General features: G+C 46.6%; 1 protein-coding gene across 2 annotated transcripts in view; it reads left to right on the plus strand.

Annotated features, from left to right (window-relative positions):
• The window catches only part of EPHB1 (EPH receptor B1), a 432,698-nt gene that overhangs the window by 338,470 nt on the left and 68,103 nt on the right, over window positions 1-26,125 (plus strand). For both annotated transcript variants that reach the window (XM_086674337.1, XM_086674338.1), the window contains exons 7-10: window positions 3,786-3,948; window positions 7,838-7,946; window positions 8,752-8,816; window positions 21,319-21,441. In XM_086674337.1, the coding sequence (XP_086530463.1) occupies window positions 3,786-3,948; window positions 7,838-7,946; window positions 8,752-8,816; window positions 21,319-21,441 (460 nt within the window). The remainder of the gene's footprint in view (window positions 1-3,785; window positions 3,949-7,837; window positions 7,947-8,751; window positions 8,817-21,318; window positions 21,442-26,125) is intronic.

A 26,125-nucleotide genomic window follows, 5' to 3' on the forward strand; every position in this document is an offset into this window, starting at 1 on the left:
CGCCCTCTCAATTTATGCTTGGAACACCTTTCAATTTCAGCTCTATAAATAGAATCAATGAGGCTTTCGCCTCCTCCAACAGCTCATTAATAGAGAGCTCAGATGCCATCGAGCTGATGACACTCCCAGAGCCTCTCCATGTTCATCTCCTTCCCATTTTCATATGCTTCCATTTATCATCCTCTCTTGTTTACTGTCTTGTAGCACTTTTCACTCCTGGTGTCAGCACTTGTAGGCAAACCATGGGAGGGGCATCTACATCTGCTCTCAGCTGTCTTCATGATTAAGCGTTTAGACGCTTTCTTGCTCTTCATAACTGTCTGGGCCAGAATGGACTGGTTTAGGCCTTGGGAATTTCTACCCTTCAAATTTTAGGATCATTTTCTCCTAGAAACTCTTTCAGGCGTTGGCAATATCTTGTGCTCGATCGATTGGTTCAAATAACTGGTCTGAAGTGTGGTGTTTATTCATTCATTTAGCACTGAACCGTTGAGCAGTTTGGTGCCAGCCCTGGGCCACAGGTTGGGGATGGGAGCCATGGTCTCTGCCCTCGATAGCGATGATCTATACCTCTCACATGCTTATAGAATCAATCATGAAGCAAACAAACAAACAAAAAAGCCACGTGCTCTTTGCTCTCACCCATTTGCCTGCAGTTGATTAATGGGTTTGAAGAGAACAAGGATTAATACTCATTTTAATCATGGAACTTCTTGGATGTGTGGGCTATAAAGTGATAAAGGGTTAATGTTTTGTCTTCACAATCCAAATACTAATACACCAAAAGACAGTTGTCAGTAAAAGAGCTGCCCAGTGGATGTTTCACTTCTTTCAAGCAGTGCCTAATTCCACAGATACCAGTGAAACCAGAAAATCCAGACAGCTACCCGGATTTTGTAGCAATGGGATTTTGTCCTAATTTGCAAGGTGATTAGGTGATTTATATAGGTTTAGGTCTTAGATCTTCAGTGTGTTAGGACAGTAATATCCCTCCTATAGTAGACAGCCTTCTTTCTGCTGGATCCCTGATTGGTGGTGGGGTGGGGGCATCCTCCTTTTTTTTTTTTTTTTTAAATAGATCAAACCGATGGATGGGCAGTTCCTTCCAAGCAGTCCCTCCCAGAGGTCAATGGATATCCCCTCCATGAGAATGAGTGTGTAACCTTCAACCGTCTATTCAAGCTGACCTCTAGCCTGTGGTCTCTTAAAACTACTTCCAAGCATTTGTCACCACCGCATGTGTCACCACAGTCTAGATGGGCCCAGTTGTTTGCAGGCTTCTCATCTCTTTAGGCCTTGCTTTCACGTGTTCTATTCAGTTCTCACTCTCTGTATTTGTCCATGTGGCTAATTTCTTCCGCCTTTGATGACTCAACTAACGTCACCCTCCCAGTCTCCTTAGCAGCCTGAGTTGGGTGACCCTCTGCTCTTCCCGCCCCCCCCATCCCCCAGCCCCCTAAGCTGCCTTCTGCCAAGTCACTCAGTCAGCACTGCTGTCAGCATCTGGGTATTTTCTGGTCCACCCCACAAGATTTTGCATCCCCAAGGAGAGGGGCCATGACTTGGCCCCTGAAACCATGTGTAGGTAGTACCCAGCACACGGTAGCATGCCATAAATGTGGCTGCCGGGCCAAATGATTGAGTGAATGCACATCAGGTCACCTCTGCCTTTGCAAAGTAGATGTTTGCATATTTTAAAACAATGGCAATTTTTTTTTAAATCATTGCACTGTATTCTTTTCTCCTGGCTCAACTCCCCAAACTTCTGTTGCTTGTCTGAGGCTGTGGCTTACACATCTCTTGCCGTCAGCTTTCCCCTCATTTGTTACCATGCCCCTCAAACCATTGTGCCTAGAATTCATCACAGAACCCCAGATCTGCACAGGGACTTGGGAGCTTCCCTCTCAGTGACCTAAGCTCTTCATTTTCACTGATGTCCCCATTTTGCTCTGAGACTGATGGTACAGACAGGGGCAGTCCCAGAGTTGAAACTTTTGTTCCTGTACACTTGGAGATAACCCACAGTCTTCATAATGCACACATGAAAATGATCAGAGGCCAGGCTGGTGTATATGAGGGCGCTGAGGGGAGGGTGTAAAGATGAAAGATAGCAATGAACAGAGTCCATGGGAAGCCTTCCTGGAAGAGGGGGCTTTAGAGATACAGGCACAAGGAACATGCAGGGTGCAGAGGAGCACTAGAGAGAGGCATTTCAGACCGGGAAAACAGCCCAAGCAAAGGCCCTGGGTCTGGGAGTGTGGCCCCTGAACGGACAGCGAGGTGGTAATTTGGGGGTTGTGAGAGACTGGAATTGCTTCATTATGAGGACCCTATAAACCTAGATTTAGGAGTTTTGTTTTTATCTGATTATAACTTTAGGGAAAGTCAGAGATCTTTTTTAATGTTTTGTTTTTATTTTTGAAAGAGAGAGAGACAGACAGAGCGTGAGCAGGGGAGGAGCAGATAGAGAGGGGGACACAGAACTTGAACCAGTCTCCAGGCTCCATGCTGTCAGCACATAGCCCAATGTGGGGCTCAAACTCACTAACTGTAAGATCATGACCTCAGCCTACATCAGATGTTTGACTGAGCCACCCAGGCGTCCTGTTAGAAAAGCAGTTTGGATTTGGTGGAGAGGGAGTGGCAGAAAAGATAGGAGGCTACAAAAGTCTAGGCACAAACCAAATGTTAGTAGCAAAGACAGGAAGTACCCTTGAAGGCACCAACTATGGGTGGGGAGTCAGAAGGCTGAGAAACAGGAGCAAAAATCTGTGCACACCAGAGGACACTCATGTGTGGATAACAGAGACTATAGAAGACCAGGCAGAATGTGCCGGAGAGAGTGGTGGGGGTGGAGGGGTGACCCCTGAATAGGTGAGAAGGGGCAGAGCCTGCTCTCCAGGGAGAACAGACATGTCCTCCCGATGCTGGGGGAGAGGGAACTAGAAGTTGGGATCCAAACAGACTGACACAGGCCAAAGTGAAGGCAGAAGCAGGTATGGGAGGTGGTTTGGAATGGCCTCAGGCTTTGCAGCAGAGTGGACACTAAGTCACTCAGCTAAGGACTAGGACCTGAGGGAGCTTAAGGGGTGATCTAGAACAGTCATGGTGAGGAGATCCTGAGTGAGGAGAGAAAAGGCAAGTCCTCAATAGAAATGAGACAAAGGGCAGGGACACCTGGGTGTCTCAGTCAATTAAGTGTCCGACTCTTGGTTTCAGTTTAGGTCATGATCTCACAGTCGTGATTTCAAGCCCCATTTGGGGCTCTGTGCTGACAGTGCGGAGCCTGCTTGGGATTCTCTCTCTCCCTCTCTCTCTCTGCCCCTCCCCACTCATGTGTGTGCTCTTTCTCTCTCTCTCAACATAAATAAACCTTAACAAAAAAAAAAAAAAAAAAAGGGGGAGACAAAGGGCCGATGCTGCCCAGCTTGCTTCTACTGACATCGGAGACGCAACAGGATTTTGCAAAGCTGCATGTGCACTGAGCCCTGGATGGGGAAGGACTAGAAAATGATGATGAGCCCCCCAGCCTGGCTCTGAGAGCCTAGCCATTTGCTCAGAGCCTCCTTTTTAGGGCATGGCCACCTCATGACACAGAGCTGATCCTTCATTCCCTTGGTCCAGGCCAGATGTCCCCCATTCAGAGAGAGGGCCTGGGGCCAGTGATAGCTTTTAGCAGATCTGTAGGACCAAGGACTGACAGGGCCTGGGTGCTCCAGGGTGGAGTAGGTGGGGACACAGACCTCAGGAGGAGGCTGCAGACCGTTCTCCTCACTCTCTTTCAGGAGCACAATGAGTTCAACTCCTCCATGGCCAGGAGCCAGACCAACACGGCGCGGATTGATGGCCTACGGCCAGGCATGGTGTATGTGGTGCAAGTGCGTGCCCGCACGGTGGCGGGCTACGGCAAGTTCAGTGGCAAGATGTGCTTCCAGACGCTGACAGACGGTAAGAGGCAGGCCAGTGAAGTGGTACAGGGCCAGCACTTGGGGGAGGGGAAGAGGCCCTGAAAAGCTGCCCTTGCAGCCCAAGTGCCAACCTCTCACTGGATTCCAGTGCGATTCCTTTGGAAGGGTTTGCCCTGGGGGGGTGGGGGCAGGGCATTACTCTTGCGTCATTCACAAGGCAGGGCATCTTTCTGAAGTCAGGCCTATTTCTCTCCTAACATCGCTTGGGTTTTCCTTCAGTGGGTCTCTGTACCACGTGCAGAGAGGTCCTGGCAGGGAGACCCCCACGTAGCTCAGGGTTCATGTGCCTCCTGCCTCAGAATCAGGGCCCAGGTGTTGCCGTTGTTTCACCCTCACTCCCACTTCACCCCTCTGTTCTGGGGGACTGGGAGCTGAGCTCACAACCTAATTTCACGAGATAAGGTCTCCAGGAAGGACACAGAGGGGCAAATTTGGGGGTATAGCTGTCCCATGCAACCAGTATCTCAGCTTGTTTGAAACAGCTTCACATGTGACTCTAGCCATGTATCTCCAGTGATAATAGACAGACATTATCTTCTAAACCATCCCCAAGGCCAGAAAGCCTGTCACCCAAAATACTTCCACCTTTGGGCTTTGTTAGTTCCCCATTAATGACAGTCTCTCCTGGTCCTCTGAGACCACGCTTTTAAATGGTTATGAAAATCTGATTTCCCTGTAGCCTGAGGAGGCGGCATGGGATATCTGCCTGTGTTCACCCACTCTTTCCCTTAGCCAGCCATTTACTGTGGTGTATGCTTTCGTTTTTCTCTTCACTGTCCATTTTATTTATTCATTTGTGAGCTGTTTCCTGATAGTTTTCCAGATATCAGTCTCTTCTCAACCCCCTCAACTGAGAGCCTTTAATTTTTCACTTATTAATTAAATTACACACAAAACAGTCTGCCTTTACATAACATTTTATTTTAGGCCAGCACTCTCTGACTAGGCGCGTGATAGGACCTGAGGTTTTATATTGACTCACATTATGATGTTTAACAATTTAACATTTCACCAGAAACATTTAAAATCAGATGATTTCATATGAAAACCATAATGTGCATTTTCTTGTGAAAAGCTGAAAAGAAGCCAGAGCTGATGGGCGTTGTAGGGGGAGGGCTGTACCCCCGAGCTGAGAGGTGGCTGCCCCCATGGGGCATCTGCCCCTTCCCAGTGATTTGTACCCAGATGCTTTAATGTGAGTTTTCTGGCTCCTGTAGGATTGGAGTTTGCAACTCGTTTTGAGTTCTTTTCAGGTGAATCTTCGCTCATATTTTGAGGATAGTGAGATGGGGTAGAAACTGAGCCAATTTATTCAGGTTAATAATGCTGCCGGTATGAAAAGAATGCAGGCTGTCTCCTGTTCCTTAAGGATTCTGTCCCCTCTTTGCACCTTACTTACCATCTAGATTTATGGGCACTGTGGCACCAGGAAGTACACAGGATTAAAAACCCAAAACTCAGAATGCTCTGAGCACTGGTCTCTTGGCAATTCTGCTAGACAAATCAAGAAGTAACAAATTTCTCCCAAGAAGACTATTCCTTTTACATTTGGCAGTTAAGTTTTATAAACCCAAGAGGGGCTAGATATAAGAGAGTTTTGGTAAGTGGCCAAATTCAGGAGTATTTATCTTAATGACTGAGGTTTGCACATCAGTAGTAATTATGTTCACTGAGGCTTTGGGCCCCATCTTCAGCATAAAGGTGAGTTGAAGGTTGATCAGTGATAGGTCATTGGAGCTGGAGGACCTATAGGATTCTGCCCAGGGTCAAAGACCACACTTTGGGCAGCATTGACCTCCACATGACAGCAGAGCTACTATGGGCTGCTGTTAGCTCTAGTATGCTAACCTTTGGCTTATATGCTTTTTTTTTTAACCCATTCATACAGCATGATATCTGCATGTTTATCAAACAGTCCAGGTGATTCTTATGCTCCCCGGTGTTTGAGAATCATCATTCAACTCTGTGAGCAGAGAAAGGCACTTCTAAAGATAAGGATGTTGGTTCTTGAAGTCTCTCACTCTCTAGAAATCAATTTTAAAGACTGAAGGTCACATTGCTTTATGAAGTTTTTAAGTTATAAAGATGTTTTTATGGACTCTTCATTGTGGTTCCTTGAATTTTGTTCTTTTGCCAAAAAAAAAATTTTTTTTAAGTTTAATCACTTATTTTGAGAGAGAGAGAGAGAAAGAGGAAGAGAAAGAGAATCCCAAGCAGGCTCCGCACTGTCAGTGCAGAGCCCAGTGTGGGTCTCAGACTCCCGACCTGTGAGATCAAGACCTGAGCTGAAACCGAAAGTCGGGCACTCAACTGACTGAGCCACCCAGGCACACACACCCCATTTTTTTTTTAAACACACATGTTACAGAAAGCTGTCAGTTGAGACACTATACCTTCAGTCTTTAAAATTGATGTCTATGGAGTGGCTTCGAGAATAACATCCTTATCTTTGGAAGTCTCTTTCTCCACCCACAGAGTTGAACAGTGGTTCCTAAACTTTGGGCAGCATGAGAATCGCCTGGAACATTTGGTAAATATGGAGATATTCTGCTCTTCACTCAAAGGTTCTGATTCAGTAGACCTGAGGAGGGCCCTAGAAAAAGTCATGGTTTATTATCGGGCTCAGGTGATTCTGATGCAGGACATGGTGAATTTCACTTCAAGAGCTATTGTCATTGAGGTTGCCAAGTGAAATACAGGATGGCCAGATAAATTTGAATTTCAGATAAAGAACTGACAATATTTTATTCTAAGTAAGTATCTCCCATTCAACATTTGGGGTATACTTACACTGAAACATTATTCATTGTGTACCTGAAATTCACTTTTAACTGGTCGGCCTATTTTACTGTATCTGGCAGTTACAGATATTTACTGTATCTGGCAACCTTAATTGTAATAGAACACATAAAGCTTGATCTCTGTATGCCTCAGTCCTTAATGCCAAGTGAAGGAATAAGCATGATAATAATAATAATAATAATAATAATAATAATAATAATAAAATAGCCAGCTAGGCCAAGTGGTTTCTATGTATTAAGGAAAAGAGTATTAGGATTTGGGACACCCGTGATAGTGCAGACATTGCAAACTGTGCCTCTCATAATTTGATTGTTTTATTATTACCTTTTTTAGTAGAAAGGAGTCTGAGGGTCAGAGAGACTAAAGACTTTGTCCAGGATCACAGAGCTCACCCATGGTAAAGCCAGGGTTTCGGGGAGCTCTGTTCACCTCTGTGACTCAGGGGCTTCCTTTTTGCCCGCATAATACAGCACGGTTCTAACCTTGGCAGAGGCCTTGATTGTATTCTTCTTGAGTGGGAACTTTGGAGTGCCGGGCCATTTCTCCGGCGTTCCTTCATCCTCCACAGCTCCTGGTGTAGCACCTGCTGCCCAGCTGCTGATATTCTTTAAATATCTGCTCAAAGAATCTATACGCTGTGCTGTGTTTCAACACCTGTGTGTTTTCAAAAGTCCTTCAGCAGTGGTTTTTCTTCTTCCCCTTAGACGTATCCTAGCATGACTGACCGTCCTTTGAGATACCTTCCAAATGAGGGGATGTAGATTGGAGTCACCTCTGCTGTGGGGACGCATGTCATCAGCGTTTAATTCTGAGCTTCTATCCCTGATGTTTTGTTTTTATTGTTACTGTCATTTGCTTCTAGTTGTTCTTGTTTATTTGTGACTTGAAGATCATTCTTTGTTTTAGTTGGTCTTCTAGCTCTGAAGCATGGAAGCTGTACTCTACATATACATACATATAGACACACACACACACACACATTTATAATGTCTTTAGTGTCATGCATGGAGTCCCAGCTGTATGCAATGAGCACACAGGAAAAACTCTAATGCCTCTTTTTCACCTAGATGACTACAAGTCTGAGCTGAGGGAGCAGCTGCCACTGATTGCTGGCTCGGCAGCAGCCGGGGTCGTGTTCGTGGTGTCATTGGTGGCCATCTCCATCGTCTGTAGCAGGTAGGTCCTCTACTTCCATCTGCTCCCACTAGCTCACCTCAGACTCAGAAAGCCCCTCTCCACATGCAGGCCCCTCCCAGGCCATGCAGACTGGACGGGGCCTGACCATACACAGCCTTGCTGTCAAGCTCATGGTCATCATTCCATCTCAATCCACAGGCAGCCTAGAATTGTCCAGATTATTTGTTTTCTCTGTGCCTGGGATAAAATCCTCCATAAGAGCTGGGCAAGGCTATGGGTAAACAGCATCCATCTTCAAACCTCATTTTATTCCCCCTCACTGTTGGAGCCACAGTTACCAAATTGCATTTGACCCACTGGAGCATCACAACCTATACTGCAACCCATCGTCTGGTTAGAGAGCCAAGGCCCTCGGCAGAGGGCACAAGGCAGGCAGTCAGGAGGAGAGCCAAGGAGGAAAACAGGAACTCCAAGTTCTGCAGAAGGGCAGGCCCTGAGGCCTTGTGCATTTTTAATACTGTTGCTACTGCCTTTGGGGGTTAGCCCAGATTCTGCTCTGGAAAGCACTGTAGTTGGCTTCTCCTGAGCAGTTCCATGGTACAGCCAGCATGCTGATGGGTATCCTGAGAACCTCTGCCCCAGGCTCTGATGGGGACCCAGAAGCAGACCCGGCTTCCAGGAAGCAGGACAGGAGCTAAATGTTAAAGTGAGAGCTGCCCAGTTCCCAGTCCCAGAAGATGCCCTAGCGAGCCCCCGTCGGGACAGGGTAGCTGGGGGAGACCCCTGGAGCCGAGCAGCAGGGGTGCACTCCAGCTAAAAGAGTTCCTCTTCCTCTCATCTACAGGAAACGGGCTTACAGCAAAGAGGCCGTGTACAGCGATAAGCTGCAGCATTACAGCACCGGCCGAGGTGAGTAGAAAGCACACACCCACTGCTTGGTAGAGCAGGTGAGTGCTTGGAGGAGTGCTCCTTACAGCCAGACTGGCCAGTCCCAATGACAAGTCCCCTTCCAGCCTCCGGTGCCCCAGCAGCATCCTTTCTCTGCAGGTCCCCAGGGCCACAGGCTGCCTGCCCCATCTGCTCTCTGCCTGTTGTGGGCACTCATTGGATGCTTGGCGGGTAGATTATCTTCCATGTTGATAAGCCCGTATAGGACACAGAATTCGGGGAAAAGATTGGGTTTAGCAAGTCAATGAATCCTGAAATCAGACTCAGTGGGAAAAGATGGAGGGTTCTCTATTAACATCTTCTGTCTTATCTTATCCAATTGAGCGGCTGGGGAATGTGTTAACCAAATTCACAGATAAGCCAGAGAACATGAATATAGGGAATTAAAAAGATAGCAGAGCCCAAGAGGCCAGAGTGTTGGGATATCTCCCAAGTGTTTTCTTTTAAGCAGTGCCTTTAAAAGTTTTTCTCACTCATTATCATACCCATCTCTTTTTTAAAAACCTATATATAATATTTTTATAACTAAAATTTCTCCTTACCAACGTACAGTGTAAAGTCCTACGTCAAAACTATTCTTTTATCTGTGTAATTACAACATTGCAGGATCTGAAAAAAAGGTCACTTGGGCCACCTCCCTACTTCCAGAAAGCTTAGATCCTTGGGACATGTTGTCTTTCTAAATAACTCCTTTTGAATTCCACAGTTACCCTCAGAAATCTGTCCCAGCACTTTGCACTGTAATCTGTCTCAGGCTTCTTCTGTAAATCCCAACTCACCTAAATCCCCCTGTGCAATGTCAGCCCTTTTCTTCCTGTTCACTCAGCAGCAAGCATAGAAAATAGACCTTGTACACACACACACACACACACACACACACACACACACACACATACACACACAGCGTGCCTTCAATGGGCAGTCCTGAGAGCGAAAATGGGCTCAAAGGCAAAATTTCTCATGGACCAAACTCCTCCCTTCTCTAAAATCGAGTCAGGAAAGTGAGGCCAGGACCTTCACCCAGCAGCTCCACCTCAGAGGAGTTTGTGTTCTAGCATGGCCAGTGCTGGCTGGCACTGTACAAAGGCCACTCTGTAGATATGGCTTTGTTCTCTGGGGACTTTCAACCCAAGACCAAGAAACTGCCAAGAGTTTGTAGAGGACCAGACTCCTGGCGGCCGGCTGCTATTCCCAGGCAGTCATGGCTGGAAGGGAGGAGAGAGCTCAGAGTGAGCTCAGAGACACTGAGACTCGACCACAGTGGTCCTGGGCAGCCTCCAATCAGCAGCATAAATGAGGGTGGGGGACTGGAGAGTGGCCTTTTCTAAGGCTACAGGCAAAGTTTCTGCAACACTCAGAATCCCATACACTACCCTTCCTTTCCCTGTCCAGGCCACTGTGGGCCTCCATTTTAACCAGTTGTAACTGGTTTCAGAGAGGAAACCTTACTGTGTTCTCTTTCTTTCCCAGTGTCCTGACTCTGTGCCTCACTGCAAAATCTACAGATGTGTTTACCCATTTTAACCTGTGCATTTGCCCTTCTGGGCAGGGCCTTTGCTTCCCCAGCTGAAAAACAAAGACTTTGATTTATCTCTGATTCTCAAGTGAAGGTGCCCCCTCCACAGTGCATCAGAATTACTGGAAAGGCTTTCTCTATCCCCCTGCTTCCCTGCCCTGCCTCAGGATTCCGACATTGCCCCCACCAGCCCCCTGCTCTGGACTAACTCCCTGCCATATTAAAAGCCACTGTGGAGGTACCTAGGTGGCTCATTCAGTTAAGTGTCCGACTTCAGCTCAGGTCATGATCTTGCAGTTCACAAGTTCAAGCCCTGTGTTGGGCTTTGTGTTGACAGCTCAGAACCTGGAGCCTGCTTCAGATTCTGTGTCTCCTTCTCTCTCTGCCCCTCTCCCGCTCATTCCCTCCCTCCCTACCTCCCTCTCTCTCTCTCTCCTCAAAAATAAATAAAACATTTTTAAAATGTTTTTAAAAAGGGCCACTATGAAGCCCATTTCGGACTTAGCATCCTATAACCTCTTTTGAGGAAACTTTTAGAGATGGCCATATCAGCCTGAATGCAGAGGGTGCAAAACTGGGTTCAAAAGGAGGAATGCCATTTTGGAGACTAGAGATGCCCTAGGGTGAGAATGGGGTGCCCTAAGACAGACTTCTCCTCTTTAAAGCCCGGCAAGCTAAGCCTCATCACTCTTCAGTCAGGGTACAGAGGGTCCCCAAGCATCGAGTGCAGGTGCAGCTTGGTGCCCTCCGGGCCACTTCCACTTGAGTTCTGGCCATCCTGCTCTGGAGGGGTGGGCTCTGCCAGCCACAGCATGCAAGTACACTTCCACGATACTCAGATACTTCTGGGGAACTCTTCACCTCTAAGGCCAACAGAAGGAGGCTTCCATAGTTCCCAGCTCCACAGAGAAACCACTATGCAGTCTGCAGTAATAGTGGCCCTGCTGCAGCCAGTGGGGACAGCTAAGCACACGGTGCTAACAAGCGGCACAGTTGCTGTCCCTGGGACGCAGGGTAGACCAGAGTTCACTCCCTTGGCTGCTTTAGAAGTCTGTCTTCTTTTTAATTCAGCTCACCTTTTTTTTTTTTTTTTTAATTTTTTTTTCAATGTTTTTATTTATTTTTGGGACAGAGAGAGACAGAGCATGAACGGGGGAGGGGCAGAGAGAGAGGGAGACACAGAATCGGAAACAGGCTCCAGGCTCCGAGCCATCAGCCCAGAGCCTGACGCGGGGCTCGAACTCACGGACCGCGAGATCGTGACCTGGCTGAAGTCGGACGCTTAACCGACTGCGCCACCCAGGCGCTCCTCAGCTCACCTTTTATAAGTCCTTTTCCCTATTTGTACCATTCTTTTTATCTAGTTCCTGAAACCTGGCTCTTCTTTGCAGCCTGGTTCCCTAAACTCATAGTCTCATGCACTGAACTGCATTAGTGCTTTTCCTTCCCTGCACATCCATCACTCTGACCTAAGCTACTACTGTTGGAGAATCACAGCTGAAGGACTGTAGAGCTGGGGGAAGGCTCAGCACTCTTAGAACAGAAGAGAACACTCCAGCTCTGATGGAGGCTGTGCCTGGCTCTAGACAGGGAAGTGGGAGAAGTATTTAGTTATGGAAAGCCTACTCTGTACCATGAATTGGGAACTTCATTCTGGTAGCTCATTTCAACTCATCTAACCTTGACAATCGCTTAGGAAGCAGGCATTAATCTAGGAAGATTAAGCGACTTCCTCAGGTCACACGGCTCCTACGTGGCAGTAAGTCTGGCTACAGAGCCCATGCTCTTACCATATTGCAGAGGCTCAGGGTACCTGGTGGTCAGGAGCAGGGGCGAATGGGGTGAGAACTAATCCCAGGTGTCCTGGTTGGTGGACCCCCTTCTGGGTCCCACTGCAGGAGACAGAAAGATCAGTTATGTCTGAGCAAAATGTATGCACATAACTATACCTGAACCATCCACATGCATGCACGGTACTGTGGGATATGGTCAGCAACTGCAGCTCTGAGGACTTCCTGCCCAACAAGTGACAGAAAACCCGCAGCAGCTCCCCAGCTGTATTCATCAGTGCCCAAGAGAACCCCACCTCTCTTCCCCATGGGCAGGGAATAGGGTGCCATAGAGAGGCCAGTGGTCTGTGCCCTCCCAGACCCTGCTTTCAAGCTGATGAAAGGCTGAAGGAGAAATAACCAAAATCTTCACAGATGGATACCCTCTCTAGCTCATCTAGACGTGACAGAGCTGTTCAATTTGAGAATACAGTCTAGGACACTGTCTAGGACACTGGTTTATGCCCTCCTCTGAGCTTGGAGCACAGCAAATAAGCATGTAAAGGGGAGGTTGGATTTGGGAAAGTCAAGTTGGGAAGAGAATCTGCTGGATGTGGTGCTGGATGCTTGGATAAAGAGCCTGGAAGGTTCATGTTCAAGGATGGGTGGGTGGGACTGTGGGTTTCCCGTGTCCAAGAAGAGGCAGACAGATGGTGTGTTCTCATGATTACTGTGAGCCAGATCTCAGAAGGTCCTTGCTGGCTGACTAAAAATTGCCTGGACAGGATGATCCAGGTAGGCCAGGGTAGGCTTGGGAATTAGAAAAGTTCTAGTCAATTCTATATTTGGGAAGTGCTACCGGGTATTGATGAGGCTTATGTAACCACATGCCTGATAGTGGCTGATGCCTCACAGACTTCTGAGTTGGGTGAGGTGTGTAGGGGTGGGGAGAGAGGAAGAAAAGAGCTCGGTAAGGGGGCAAGGGCTTTCAGAAAGCAACCCTAACACAACCACCTCCGTTGTACAGGTAACTGTGGATATAATCACAGATCTATTCTTAAGCCTTGAGAAAAGTGAAAACAAATAGGTTACGTGCCCAAAGACTGGAAGAAGCTCAAATTTCCACCTAGGGCAAGAGGACAGAGCACTGAGATTACAGAACAGGAGTGTGAGCTTGATCCCTGCCAAATGCTTGTAGAGACCAAAGCAAATGGGTTCTGGGCATTTACAACTGAATTCAGTGATCACTAGGAACCACAGAGGATGATTAAGAAAGAAGCATGAGGACCTCATATCATTTCCTAGGGTTATACATTTAGTAATTTCAACAGGAATTGCAGATGTAGTGAGTTTTTATTTTGGCACAAATATTTGATGCTCTCCTAGAGGAAAGCATTGTAAAGTGAGTACAGACTTTGTCTTCGTACCCAAAGAACATGGGTTAGTAACTCCTGTCAGCCAGGAAGGAAGGCACCAGCTTTATTCTAGCCCTTGTCCAATTCAATCTCTTGTTCGTTTTGTTGTTTTTTTTTTAAATTCATGAGTCAGGTGCAAGCCTAGGGATGCTTATCAAGTTTGTAGGTAACAGTTGGAGAGCATAACTAACACCATATAAAACAATCAAAATTCAGAACTATCCAACAGCTTTGAATGCTAATTTGAAATCTGCAAGATGCAATGTTAGAGGGATAAATCTAGAATCTATTGTTTGGGTTTAAACAAAAATAAGGCAACACAAAAAGTTGGAGACCTGACTTGCTATTTGTTTGTGTGAAAAATGTCTAGGTGTTTAGTTTACCACATACTTAATATGAGTGATATATAGTGGAGTAAAAAGCCAAGCACTGTTAGGATGCAAAACAATAGTAAAATACAATGTCCAGCTTCAGTGCTTACTGTGTTACAAGACACTTTACCTGTACTAACTCATTTAATCCTCATAACTGTCCCATGAGGTCGATTTTACATGTGAATAAATAGCCTCAGAGAGGACAGGTAACCTGTCCAGAATCCTGGAATTAGTGATTTGCAAAACAAGCCTTTAAACTCAGGTCTGCTTGACTCTCTGGTCCCTGGATCAGAGGAGGTGACACACAGACATGCGGTCCTCTGTGTTGGGAAGAACACATCTACAGTGATGTTCTTGGTTCTGAGGACCCCATTTCAAGAAGAACATTGTTGGCAAAGCGGCCTGCCTGTTTAAAGTGCCAAGTCCTGATCTCTTACCTCAGGGACTTGGAAATACCCATTCAGTGCTGGAGAAACATGGGCAGGGATCAAGCATGATGCCTTTATGGCAAAGGAAAGGAGATGGTGTTGTTGTGCTTCATGAGGTTAAATGGAACCATCGAGTGAAAGATCAAAGTAGGCAGATGTGGATTCCGTGTAGAACACCCTCTCCCAGACCGGAGCTGTCCAACACAGAGCCAGGCTGCTTTGTGGGGAGGTTAGCTCTCTGTTCTTGGAAGCATTCAAGCACAGGCTAGGTAGCTATCAGTAAAAGATGTTGTAGAGCAGACTGCTGCTCTAGGTGGGAGCCTGGACTAGATTAGACCAGAAACATACCTTGCTCCAAGATTCCACACCCGACTTTCCTGACTCTGGGTAATAGAGGTGTTTCCGAACTATAGAGGACCTGGAAATCACTTTGGATACCAGAGTGAAGGTCAAGTGGACCCGCTGGAGGAGGAGACAGGCTGGATACTTCGGCTGCCTCTTCTGGAGGTAACACGAACACTAGCATCTGGTCATGAGTAAATGAGGGCCTATGAAGAGAGGAGGAAAAGCCCCCCAGGGCAAAGGTGGCTGAGTTGTCAATGGGTGCTTATTAAATGTCAAGTAAATCTAACAAGCACCTCTGAGGCTGTCGACTTTGGGTTTCCAGCACGACTTCAATGGCCCAGAACCAGTGGGCCTTGCCTGAAAAGACCTGCCTATGCTGGTCATTGATGTCAAGAAGCAGGGAGGTGTGAAACTCTTTTTCCTAAAGTACCTTCCTCAAGGGCAAGTCACCTGTGGTCTACTTTTCTTCTCCTAGAGATATATTAGGCAATTACTGTGGTTTTAAGAACAAACCTTAAAATGTGGTGAAACTTCCAAATAGAAGACAGGAGGAAGATTCTCTTCAGATCCACTGCTTTTCCGCTGAGGCTCATTGCCTCCCTAAGGGCTCTCCTCTTGGATTCTTCCTCAAACCCTGGCTGGGCACCCAGGACCTCTGCTCCTTCCTGGAAAAAAAACAACTATCTATTGCCCTGGTCTTGGCCCTCAGAAGCAGGTGGAGCAGACTGTTTCTACTTTCCGTCAAGCTTTCCTGGTAGGTTTACTCCAAGAAACTGCCCATCACTCAATAGCTTCAACCACCACCCATGTGTCTCCTATATCCACAACTCCAGATTTAGACTTCCAGCTCTGTTTCCATTCTGAGTTATGACTTCTAGGCACTTGCATATTTCATCTGTGCATTCAGAGTGTAAAAGCACATGCTCGAACTTCCCTGACACTGGGGTTTCTTTCCCAAAGTCCATTACCTGGTTTGTAGCGCCACTTTATGCCAGAAGTCTTGGCATTGACTTGGATTCTTCTTGTACCTCTTTAATTCTCCATCTTCAATTGCTCACTGAGTGCTATCAATCCTTCCTTTGAGATTCCTCTTGCCTCTTCTGTTCTCATTGCAGCACTCTGGTTGAAAACTCTGTATCTTGGCACCTTAACTATTGCAATGACCTTAGAGCTGTTTCTCAGCCTCCGGCCCCTTCCCCATGACATGCATGTGAACGCTGCAGCCTACCAGCCAGAGGAATTTCTTGGTGCCTTGCTCTCAGTGCATCCCTTCCTAGCTGATGGAACAGTTGTCAGCTCTGTGTGTCTGATGGCATCAATCTTAATGCCTTTGTTTGGAAGTCAAGGCCCTCCCATGCTAGTACATCAGTGTTCTCCCGCCTTAGTCCTCCCTTCCCACCACACGTAAGCTGGTCACACTCTCCTCACTTCTCTCTGAGCTTTGCCTTAGATACTCCAGGCTTCTCCTTCTCCAGTGCATGAGCATGTGACCTGTTCTTCTAGGATTCTGACCTTGAACACTGACGTCCATAGCCCTCTGCCTTCTCTGGTTTCTGCAACATTTATAGCTCATTTCCAGGTGTGGTCTCCTGATTTTAGACTCTCCAGCGCTGTTTTCCCAGTTATTTCATGTCTGCATCATCTGAAGAACCTCATGAGCTTTGCTTTTTCTATAGCTCCCATAGTCGCTAGAATGGTGCTGTCTGGATGTCCTGTTAAGGTTGAGAAAAATGAGGGGTGATCAATGTACTGAGGGAGAGGATTGGATGAAGTCCCTCCCAGGGGCTGTATTTTATGTGCAGATCCCTAAACTGCTTCCCTCTTGTGCTTAGGTATCTGGACCAAATTTAGGTGAGTCACCAAGATGAGAAAGTCTGCCTTGGATCCAGAACGGGGAACAAGGAAGCACACTTCCCTCCTTCCCATGGCTCCGTCAAACCTGCTGGGACACAGGATATCAGTGACTGAGAACAACCTAACTCACTACCTCTCCAGAGCCATACTGTGGGATTCTAAGAATCCTCAGCCAGCTGGAGGGTATTGGGCCCTTCCTAGAACCCCTGTAGCCTCCCGGGCTGTCTTGCTCTCCCACCCCCCAGATGTTCATGGCACTGATTTTGTACTTTCTGGATCCATGAGAGGGCTGAAGAGGAGCTCTCAGTCTTCTTCAGCTGTTAATCCTCAAATGTCACACACTATTTAGAACTAGCCCTTTCCCAGCCTGTTTCTGCTCGACCCTGAGACCCTGGCACTTGCAAGCAGATCTAACTCTTTAGATACACCCCATACATCTGCCAGCATCCCCAGACTTTGTCCCAGCCTGATCTACTGATGTAGGGTATCTAATAATCGCCAGGAGTTTTCTTCTGCTTCGAGGACCGGTCTGTACCATGTAAGAAGGCTCTGCATAGTGGCTAAGTCATTTCTTCTCAGACTTAAGTGCCTAAAGCATTGGTTTGTGGGTAAGATTTGGCTAATCTTCTGGGACTATGGTCTTTTAAAGCTTGAGGCAGTCCAGGCTGCAACCCACACCTATAGCATAAATGGGCTTTGAGGTCCAAGAACAAACATATCTGCAAATTGGTTCTTTAATAGAAACTAGTGAATTAGAAGAACATAAAATTGAAGATTTTTTTTCTTTCTCAAGACACTAGGAATCAGAAGTTTAGATCTGTACATACTACTTTTGTGTCAAAGGTATGTAACCTATGTTAAAAATGAGAAAAAAATTGGTAACTATAAAATATTATAATTATATAATATTTGCAGTAATAATGTGAAACACTGTACAGGGCATTATAAAATACCTTACATTATGAGCTATATTGCATCTGATATTATTATTACTACCACTGATAATATTTCCCCAACACTCATAATCTGAGAACATTTTCTGAGCCCCGTCTCCAAATGTTTGGCTGTGCCTGACTCCGCAGCTGACTTGAATTCCTTGTTCACTGTCTGGTGATTCATTGCACTAAATACCATTTTCCTGATAATTAAAAACTGCTCACTGGCAAGTGGGAGCAGGAACAGGCTGATGCAGGATTTATGCAGAAACACAAAATGAGCCACAAGACAAATGACCTGTTCTGCCTAGCTAAAGGCATTTTTTTTTTCTCATCATCTTCGGGGACTTGAGAAAGCCTAGCGGTAATGCCAGAGAGAGGTCTGCAGAGATGTGTTATTCCAGGATGAGGCACGGAAGCCATTATGTGCACGTGCTCAGTAGAATCACTTTCCCGGTTTCCTACACTGGATCCCTACCCCTGCCAGAGGAGTTAGGCCCTCTGCTAGGTCAGCCCTCTCAGACCCTCATCAGAGGAGAAGCACCCGAGTCTAAGCCATTTGATGATAGGCTTTTGTTTTCAGTTTCTCTTCCTCAATGTAACAATGGTATCTTCAGGTTCAGGGAAAACAAGTACTAATTCCTATATGCAGAACTTCACAGTGATGTCACATCACCCCTCCTGGGCCTCTCTGTGCAGCCTCCTCAGCTTTCTGTCAGGAGCTTCAGTGACTGTCAGAACCTCTGGCCCCACAATAGCTGTGACCTCACGAGCACATGTCCTCTGACCCCCACGTACACGTTTCTTAATTCTACAAGGTAGCAACCTCTCCTTGTGAGTAAATTGCACCAATCATTGAAGTATGAACTTTCTCCCACCTTGGTGCACCTAGTTGCCTATTCCTGGCCTGAAAGAATGCTGGCACCATCAGGACGTGAACTGTTCCCTTCTGGGAGTAGGTCCTTCCCAGAACTGATTGGGGCTAATATCTGCAAAGCTCATTAACTCCGGATCCTTTCTCATTCATCCTTATAGATGTCTGTACTTGCAAACCGTTCATTACTGCACATTCTAGATTGTTTAATTAGTCTTTGTGGAAGAGTTCCTGTAGGAAAGCTTAGCATACATCGTTTAAAAGCCCTTGATCTAAAATAACAAGGTAGTTATTCTTAAAGTAACTAATACAACTCTAAGTGCCTTACATCCTCCACTGCCCACCCCCCCTTCCTCTTCCTACCTCCCCAAACACTTCCTAGAACCATTTATTGATAATAATCCTGAGTAAGTCAGTCTGAGCCCTTCCTGTAAACATCAGGCACTGTGCTAAGGTATTTCATTTGCAGTGTGTTCTTTAATATCACAGTCACCATGGGAGGGATGTGCTATTTCCTCCACTTGCAAAGGAGAACATTATTCTAAGAGGCGTATGTGGATTTGCTGCTTTATGCCAGACTAGTAAGAGGTTTTAGGATTCTGTCCTCACCTATAGGCCCCAGCATCTGGGCTCCTGACCTCCTCTCCTCTCAGCATAGCACAGGATTTGGGAAAAGTTGCAGGTTGTTGACACTGACCTCCTGTCTGCTTTGCATTCTGAGTGGGTCTGTTGTTGTCTCACCTCCTGCCCTCACCCCTTCAGTTCACACTGGCCAACTTCCACGTGCAGCATCTGTGTGTCTTCGCCTAAAAGCTCTCTGGCCATGGAGCCTCCCTGCCCACCTGCGCAGCAGGCCAATCAGCTCCCACTGAAGGCCGATGGGAAATGTGTGGTAATACCATGGCTCCTTCCATCCAGGTGGGCCAACTCTGAAGCATGTGATCACCCACACCAACTCCTAGAGCTTTCCAGGGGGGCTTAAGTCTGCTTCAGTTACCCACGGTGGGAAGTGGCTTGAGAAGACACTTTTTATAAGCTGCCTTCCTTGCCCGCTCTTGCCCCATTCATCTACAAGTGCTGCTTGGGATCATCTTTCAGATAAGCCACACGGCTTTCAGAGCCTTTTCTCAAGGGTTGCTTCTGGAGGAACCCAAAGTGCAACTACCTGGAGATGCTGATCTGGCTTTGTTAGACCCTTTCAGTCTGGTTTCAATCATTCTTGGTCCTTACCTGTTCGTCAGAGCAAATGAGAGATGAGCCCCCACTCTATTTTCCTTTAACTCCACTGTTAGCAAAATAGAACACCAGCCTCACTCTCACTCGCTCTCCCCACCGCCCACACACACATTCCCTAGGGATTACAACATTCCATATAAAGGTGAGGATCTCTCTGTTTGCTTTGTCCAAATTTCAGTGGGTAGATTCCAAAGTCCATGTAGTCATGTTTCCAAGGAACATTCTAGGATGGCGTTGACCATCCTAAAGCAAGCCATCTAGCATGCTAGGAGTGATTATATTTAATGACGCCTATAACCCATTTTTCCAAAAGAGCAGTTCTTCTGGGCATGGAACCTGGCTGTCTCTGACTTAAAAAACAAATCCCCCTTCACTTCTCTGCTGCATCTTCCTTCTCCCTCTGGGCTGTACTGTAGCACTTCGAGTCCTTGCCTGAATTGTGACCAAAGCAGCATGAACTTGGGGGAGCTGTAGACTCATCAGAAAGATAAGTGAAAGATGTCAAAACTAGCCTCTTCGTTTAGGGCTGAGAGTCAGCAGAGATGAGCCGCAGTGAGGCTTGCGGTGCTCACGGTATCTGGGAAACTGCCTCAGCCTTGGGTCCCAGCCGCGGGAGCTTGGCATTTCTGCTTTTTGAGGCCTGCCTGCCCTGCTGACTTGACCCTTCCACCGGCAACGTTGGCCGGCAGGGAGAGCACCCACTCTTCACAAGGATGCCATGCCAGACCATGTTGTTTAGCTTTCAAAGCCCTCTCCTGCCCAGCACACTAGCACCAAGAGAGCAGTTTCTATACTTGGCCTCACGACACATCAGACATACCGAAAATTACGTTGTGCGTGAATCCATTTGTTTCTTGGGTTCTGTTGCCTTTTTTGTCCCCTTTCCTCCACTTTTTGAATGTATTTTTTCTGTAGTGACAGTTCTCTGTTTCGTCCCCATGTACGCCTATTTATCTTGCCAGTGTAAACATCAGTGACAAAGTCTATATTCCTTTTTGTATTTCTCATTCTCCATTTTACGTGTTTTTCGTACTCCAGTGTGTCTGAGGCATGGGCGTTCATGACCATTTTTCTTTCATTCCACCTCACTTGTTTCTATGTAGACTTTGCTCTTTTCTCTATCAGTATTTTCTAAGCTTTTCTTTTCACATTTTCTCTTCTGGTATACTGTCTGGACACTTCTATCTTGAAGTGTTTCTAATAGCAATTTCTCCTTTTTCTTCTTCTACTTCTTCTTTTTTTAATCCATCCTCATCCCTCTTCCAGCCGTGGCCACAGCCGTCAGTTATAACCTTAACGGTGGCCTCCACTCAGAAGAGTTGTCAAGTTGATAAATATTGATATCTACCCTACCATTTTACCACCACTCTTCTGCTAATGCATTTGGTTGGCATCAATCAGTTTCTTTGCCTTCTGTGAGCGCTCAGTGTGGGAGCTGGTCCCGATCTGTCACTTATAAGTAATCTGCTCCACATTTCATCAAGAGCTCAAAAAGAGAAGAAAATATGGAGGAGAAGTAGAGGACGGAGAACCAAGCTAGTGTGGCCCAGAGGGAAGGGAGATGGGAAGGCCCAGCAAGGCAAAGAGAGGCAGTCTGGTATGTAGGGGGGACGCTCCCCCGCCCCAGCCGTACTCTTACTGCTGGGGATAGCAGCCAGGACTTACTGACCACCATGTCCTCTTTGGGATGTTAACCCTGCTTATCTCCTCTAATAAGGCTCCCCAGGGATGAAGATCTACATTGACCCCTTCACTTACGAGGACCCCAATGAAGCTGTCCGGGAGTTTGCCAAGGAGATTGATGTATCTTTTGTGAAAATCGAAGAGGTCATCGGAGCAGGTATGGCTCTCCCCTCCCCTCTTTTCTGTTCTCTTGGTGTCCAAACATCTGCTTCCCACCTTTCTAGGTGTTCTCTTTCAGCATAAAAAAAATCATCCCATTGGGAGAAGAGTTTCTAACATCTCTCTCCCCAGAAGATGAGTCTGAACCATCTACATTATGTGTCTAGGGATCTTTGGGGAACCTTGAAGATGGTGGCCCAGCTTGGTTGGTGTTGCAGAGAATTCAGCTGTAGTTTTGAAAGATTCAGACAGACATAGCTCCAGAAATGGACCACCAAATACACCAAAAGAGAGAGAGCTAGGGCACACAGTTGAGAAGACTTTGAAAGAAACAAAATGTGTTTAGAAGCTGGACAGAGTGCCTCACTGACAATATCTCCATGGCTCTGGATCAAGATTTCCCCCCAAACTTTCAGTTCTCCTTTTCCTGCATACATGCATTTTGGAAGCAGACCATGATGAATTGAAGAGGGCCCACTATTTCCAGAAGAAAACCCACCCATAACTATTTCCTACAAAAGATATATAATATGAATAGTAACCCAAGACAAGTTCTACTTCGAAGAAACATGCGTGCTCTCATCCATCTCACTGCATTGGACTAGAAATCCAGCCCAGCAGAGAACTAACTGCCTGAGCTGCTGTCAGGAGATCCTACCTAAAGACTGATCTAGAATTTTCATCTTTCCTTAATGGATCAGTAGTTGAGTCAATTTGACAATGGACTCAGCCTTATTAATGTGAATGAGTAAAATATCATCACTTTATAAGTAATTTCTTTTACTGGCTCCTCTGCTGCCTGTTTTGAATTGTCTTAAAATATGTGTTTGCTTTGTGTCCTCTTTCCTACTTTTATTTTCTTCTACAGCATTCTTTATCTTTTCTTTGTCTTCAATTCTTGTTAGCCGTTGTTTGAGCTCTCTTCACTCATACACTGTAGTCTTCTTTTTAGTTCCTGTGTTTAGGAGTGCTTCACTCATGTCAGTATTTGGAGAGTCATGGAGTTGCCTCTACCTGTAACATTTAACTCGATAAAATGTGCTTAGTCTAAGTCTTACAGACAGCCACTTTGGATATTATCTTTAGGGGGAAAGTCACTATCCTTCCGTTCACTGCCTCTCTTAATGTACTGAGGGGTCAAAAAGCCATCTGTGAAATTGGAAGTCACATTTGAAAGCTTGCCCCATTAGGCTACCATTTTCATGCTCTGGATTCCCTCTTAAAGAGCTCTACCTTCATGGCATCTCTGTGGTGGCTGCTGGGACTGTCCCTGTCAGGACACACCTTTCTTCTCTCACCAACCCCTCAGGAGTTCCAGCCGGCTGGCCATAATCTGATCCACATGAGTCTATACATATTTCCCATTGACTTTCATTAAATATGTTACTGAACCACGACTTTCACTTCTGTGCAGATAATTTTCTCTTCCTCCTTAGAAGCTGACATATTTAAGGATCATGCCTTGGAAGGCTGGATACCAGATAAATTGGATTACTCCCAGAGGCTCAGATTTCTCCAGTGAACTTGAAAGAGTGTTGGGGAGGCATGCTTACAGTCCCACACCCTGTTTGCCCACATTATTAATTGTTGTTATGTCGTGTGGTAATGGTGCTAGTGATTTTAATGTTGTTACTTATGTCATGTGCTTAGAGCATTGTGTTCTGGACTGTGTTTCACCCCAGAGAGCACACATCAGCCCCCTCCCACCTTTGTCAGAGGAAGAGTAAAGAGCCTTCTCACTTTATGACCCTGCCAGGCAGTGACAATTTGGGGTGAGCTCACCAACTGCTGGATGCCTATAAAGGGACAATCGATGGCCCTGCTCCATCCTTCACTTGCCATTTTTGTAGAGCCTGTGCTGCTGCTACCGTGTTTGTGCATCCTCCTCCGAGAAGGTCAGCCCTCTCTGTGGCTCACATGGTAGTGGGGAGGGATCGGTACACTTAGCGGTTTATAAGATGCCCAGCGGCACGGGGTAGAGACCTGTGCCCAGTCCGCTGCTGCCTACTCTCTACCAGACACTCATCTCCTCCCGATCCAGAAATTCCAGAGCTAATCCCTGTGGATATTAATCCACTATGTGTAACTCGATGCAGTTTTAACAGAAGAGACTCCTAGCTGGAATCAATCCTCACTCCCCAATTCTTTTTCTCCTCTCTCTCCACTCTTGCTTCCCCCAAACCCTACCTCACGGAGACTCACTTCACTTTGTGCTAAAAGAGCTGGTGTGAAGGTCAAGTTAAAAAGAAAAGAATTTTGTAAGGTAATATTTATACAGCGTTATTGGCAACATTGCTCTTAGCCTCCTGGCTGATTGGGAGCACAGGGCAAAAACTGGGTTGCAAAATGGTAACAAAACATGAAAAGAAGACTCAGAAGTCATTTGTCCTTTTGTTGGTGTACTCCTTCCTTCCCTCCCTCAACAAGCTTTTACTGAATACTTCTTGCATACTGCGTGTGGGATTCCGGAGATGGACAGACAGCAACCCCGCCCCCTTCAGTGGTCTGACAGTCTTGGTGGGAGATAGGCCGGTAACGTGTTCACTGTATCACGCCATCCACAACACAGGCATGTGCAAAGTGTTGGGCCACCAAGGAGTCATGGTCAGCTCCTTGTTCTGGGAGTGGGTGTGGGCATCAGGAAGGCTTCGCAAAGGAGTTAACCTTTGGCCTGAGCTTTCAAGGATGAAAACTAGTAGAAAAAGCAAATTTTTGTGGCACTCATTAGAGAATGAGACGGTGACAGAAGAGGAAAATTGCATGATTTAAGAGAAATGAATATGACCTTCTAGCAGCAGGATGTTGGAGCTAGCTGGCACCAGCTCACAAGAGCCAATTGTGTACATCTCTTTCCAGCCCCATGTTCAATGACACATGTTGGTAAGTTGACATCTGCCACGGTAGGAATTTTTACACAGTAGGAATTGGCAGATGCTACAAATGGGAGGTCTTTGTTTCTTTGCTTTCTGGAGAACTAGTAGTTGAACACTTACTGGCACACCCCAGCCTTCCAAAGTGTGCAAGGTTATTGCAAAGAGGATGCAGAGGAACCCACCTATGCCTGCTGAGTATAGAGCCAGAGGAGAAGGTCATGATTATTGCAGGAGGGATTAAGTTTACAGTTCAAGAAGATCCTCATTCATTGAACATTGATTCGGTGCCTGGGACCATTGTGGATGCTGGAAAATACACCGATGCCTCACAATCCTTGCCCTGTAGTGGTGATTGTCCAACATACACACAGTGCCACTCCATAAGAGGAGGGTAGGCAATTGACAGCTAAGATGAGCGGCCCAGAGAATACATAGTCTTGGAGATGGGAGGCTTAATGGCAGGAGAGAATCCAAGGAAGAGAAACCTTAGGGACCCTTAAAGATACGAAAGCTTTGCATGGGCTGATACTCTATGTGGCACTTCCTGAGAACACAAAGGAGAGAAGGCTAACAGGGAGGCTTTTCCTGAGGGTAAGCATTGAGCATTGAGTCTGGAGAATCAGCCTGAGACCCAGAGATCCAGAGGCTGCGGTATGGATTTTATCCTGTAGAAAATGGTGACGTCTTGTAGGCATCTGAGCAGGCTGGGCGACAGGAATGAGATTCTGGGGAGACAAATCTGATAGATGCTGTGTTTGGACTGGCCTGGAATGGGTGACGGGGAGGGGTGGGTGAGGCCTTGGAGGCATGGAGACTTTTATGGGGCTTTGCTCGGAAATGTGGAGTGGGTTTGAGATGGCTACTGCTGGGATGGAGGTGGTAGGGAAAGCTCTGCTCGAGGAACTAAACGGATCTAAACCAGAATGTATCCAAACATGGTGAATGGAGCTGATGGGGGAGACACAACAGGGAGGTTGTGGCCAGAAATGAGGGGCATTGAGTTAAAGCCCTTGAAGGGAGAGGAAGGCTGCCAGGCCCTGCGGGGTGTGGGGTGGCAGTTGTGCATGTGAATGAAGGCCAGTAAAGTCTAGAAACCGTGAGGCTGAAGAATTGCAGCAGCTTCCCATGTTTCTTCTCAACTTTTGAGGATGTTGGATGAAGGGATAACAAGGGGCACCTGGGTGGCTCAGCCGATTAAGCATCCAACTCTTGGTTCTGGCTCAGGTCATCATCTTATGGTTCATGAGCTCAAGCCCACATCAGGCTCCGTGCTGACAGTGCAGAGCCTGCTTGAAATTCCCCTCCTCTCTGCCCCTTCCCTGCTCACTCTGTCTCTCAAAATAAATAAACTTTAAAAAAATTTTAAAAAAGAGTTACACAAGAGTAACTGTGAGCCAGGTGTGATGGCATCCAGGAAGACCGAGCAATAATGAACTTATTAACCATTATGCAATTATCTGCCTGTCTCTCATCATCGGGCTCAAAGTTCCAATGAAGACAGGGCAATCTCAGGATTTTTTTATTCCTGCGCCTGGCCTGGTGTGGCACTCAGGTGCTCAATCAAATATTATTTGCATAGGGTTCAATGAAAGTAGGTCCTTGTGGGGAGAATATAGTGGGAAGGAAAATTTGGAGAACTGGACAGAGCTTGGGAGAATGGAGAGAGCCTAGAAGGAAGTGAAGGGTCCTAAGTCACTTGGTGCTCTTGAAATGACCCAGTGGGATAATGGCTGGCCTTCCTCTTCCCCTGCAGGTAATGGACATTATTGGTCTGTTTAGAGAGGGCAGAGGCCTTCTGGTTAGGAGAAT

Source organism: Puma concolor, chromosome C2 (genome assembly GCF_028749965.1).
Source record: "Puma concolor isolate L17-30 chromosome C2, mPumCon1.1.hap2, whole genome shotgun sequence".
Lineage (NCBI taxonomy): Eukaryota > Metazoa > Chordata > Mammalia > Carnivora > Felidae > Puma > Puma concolor.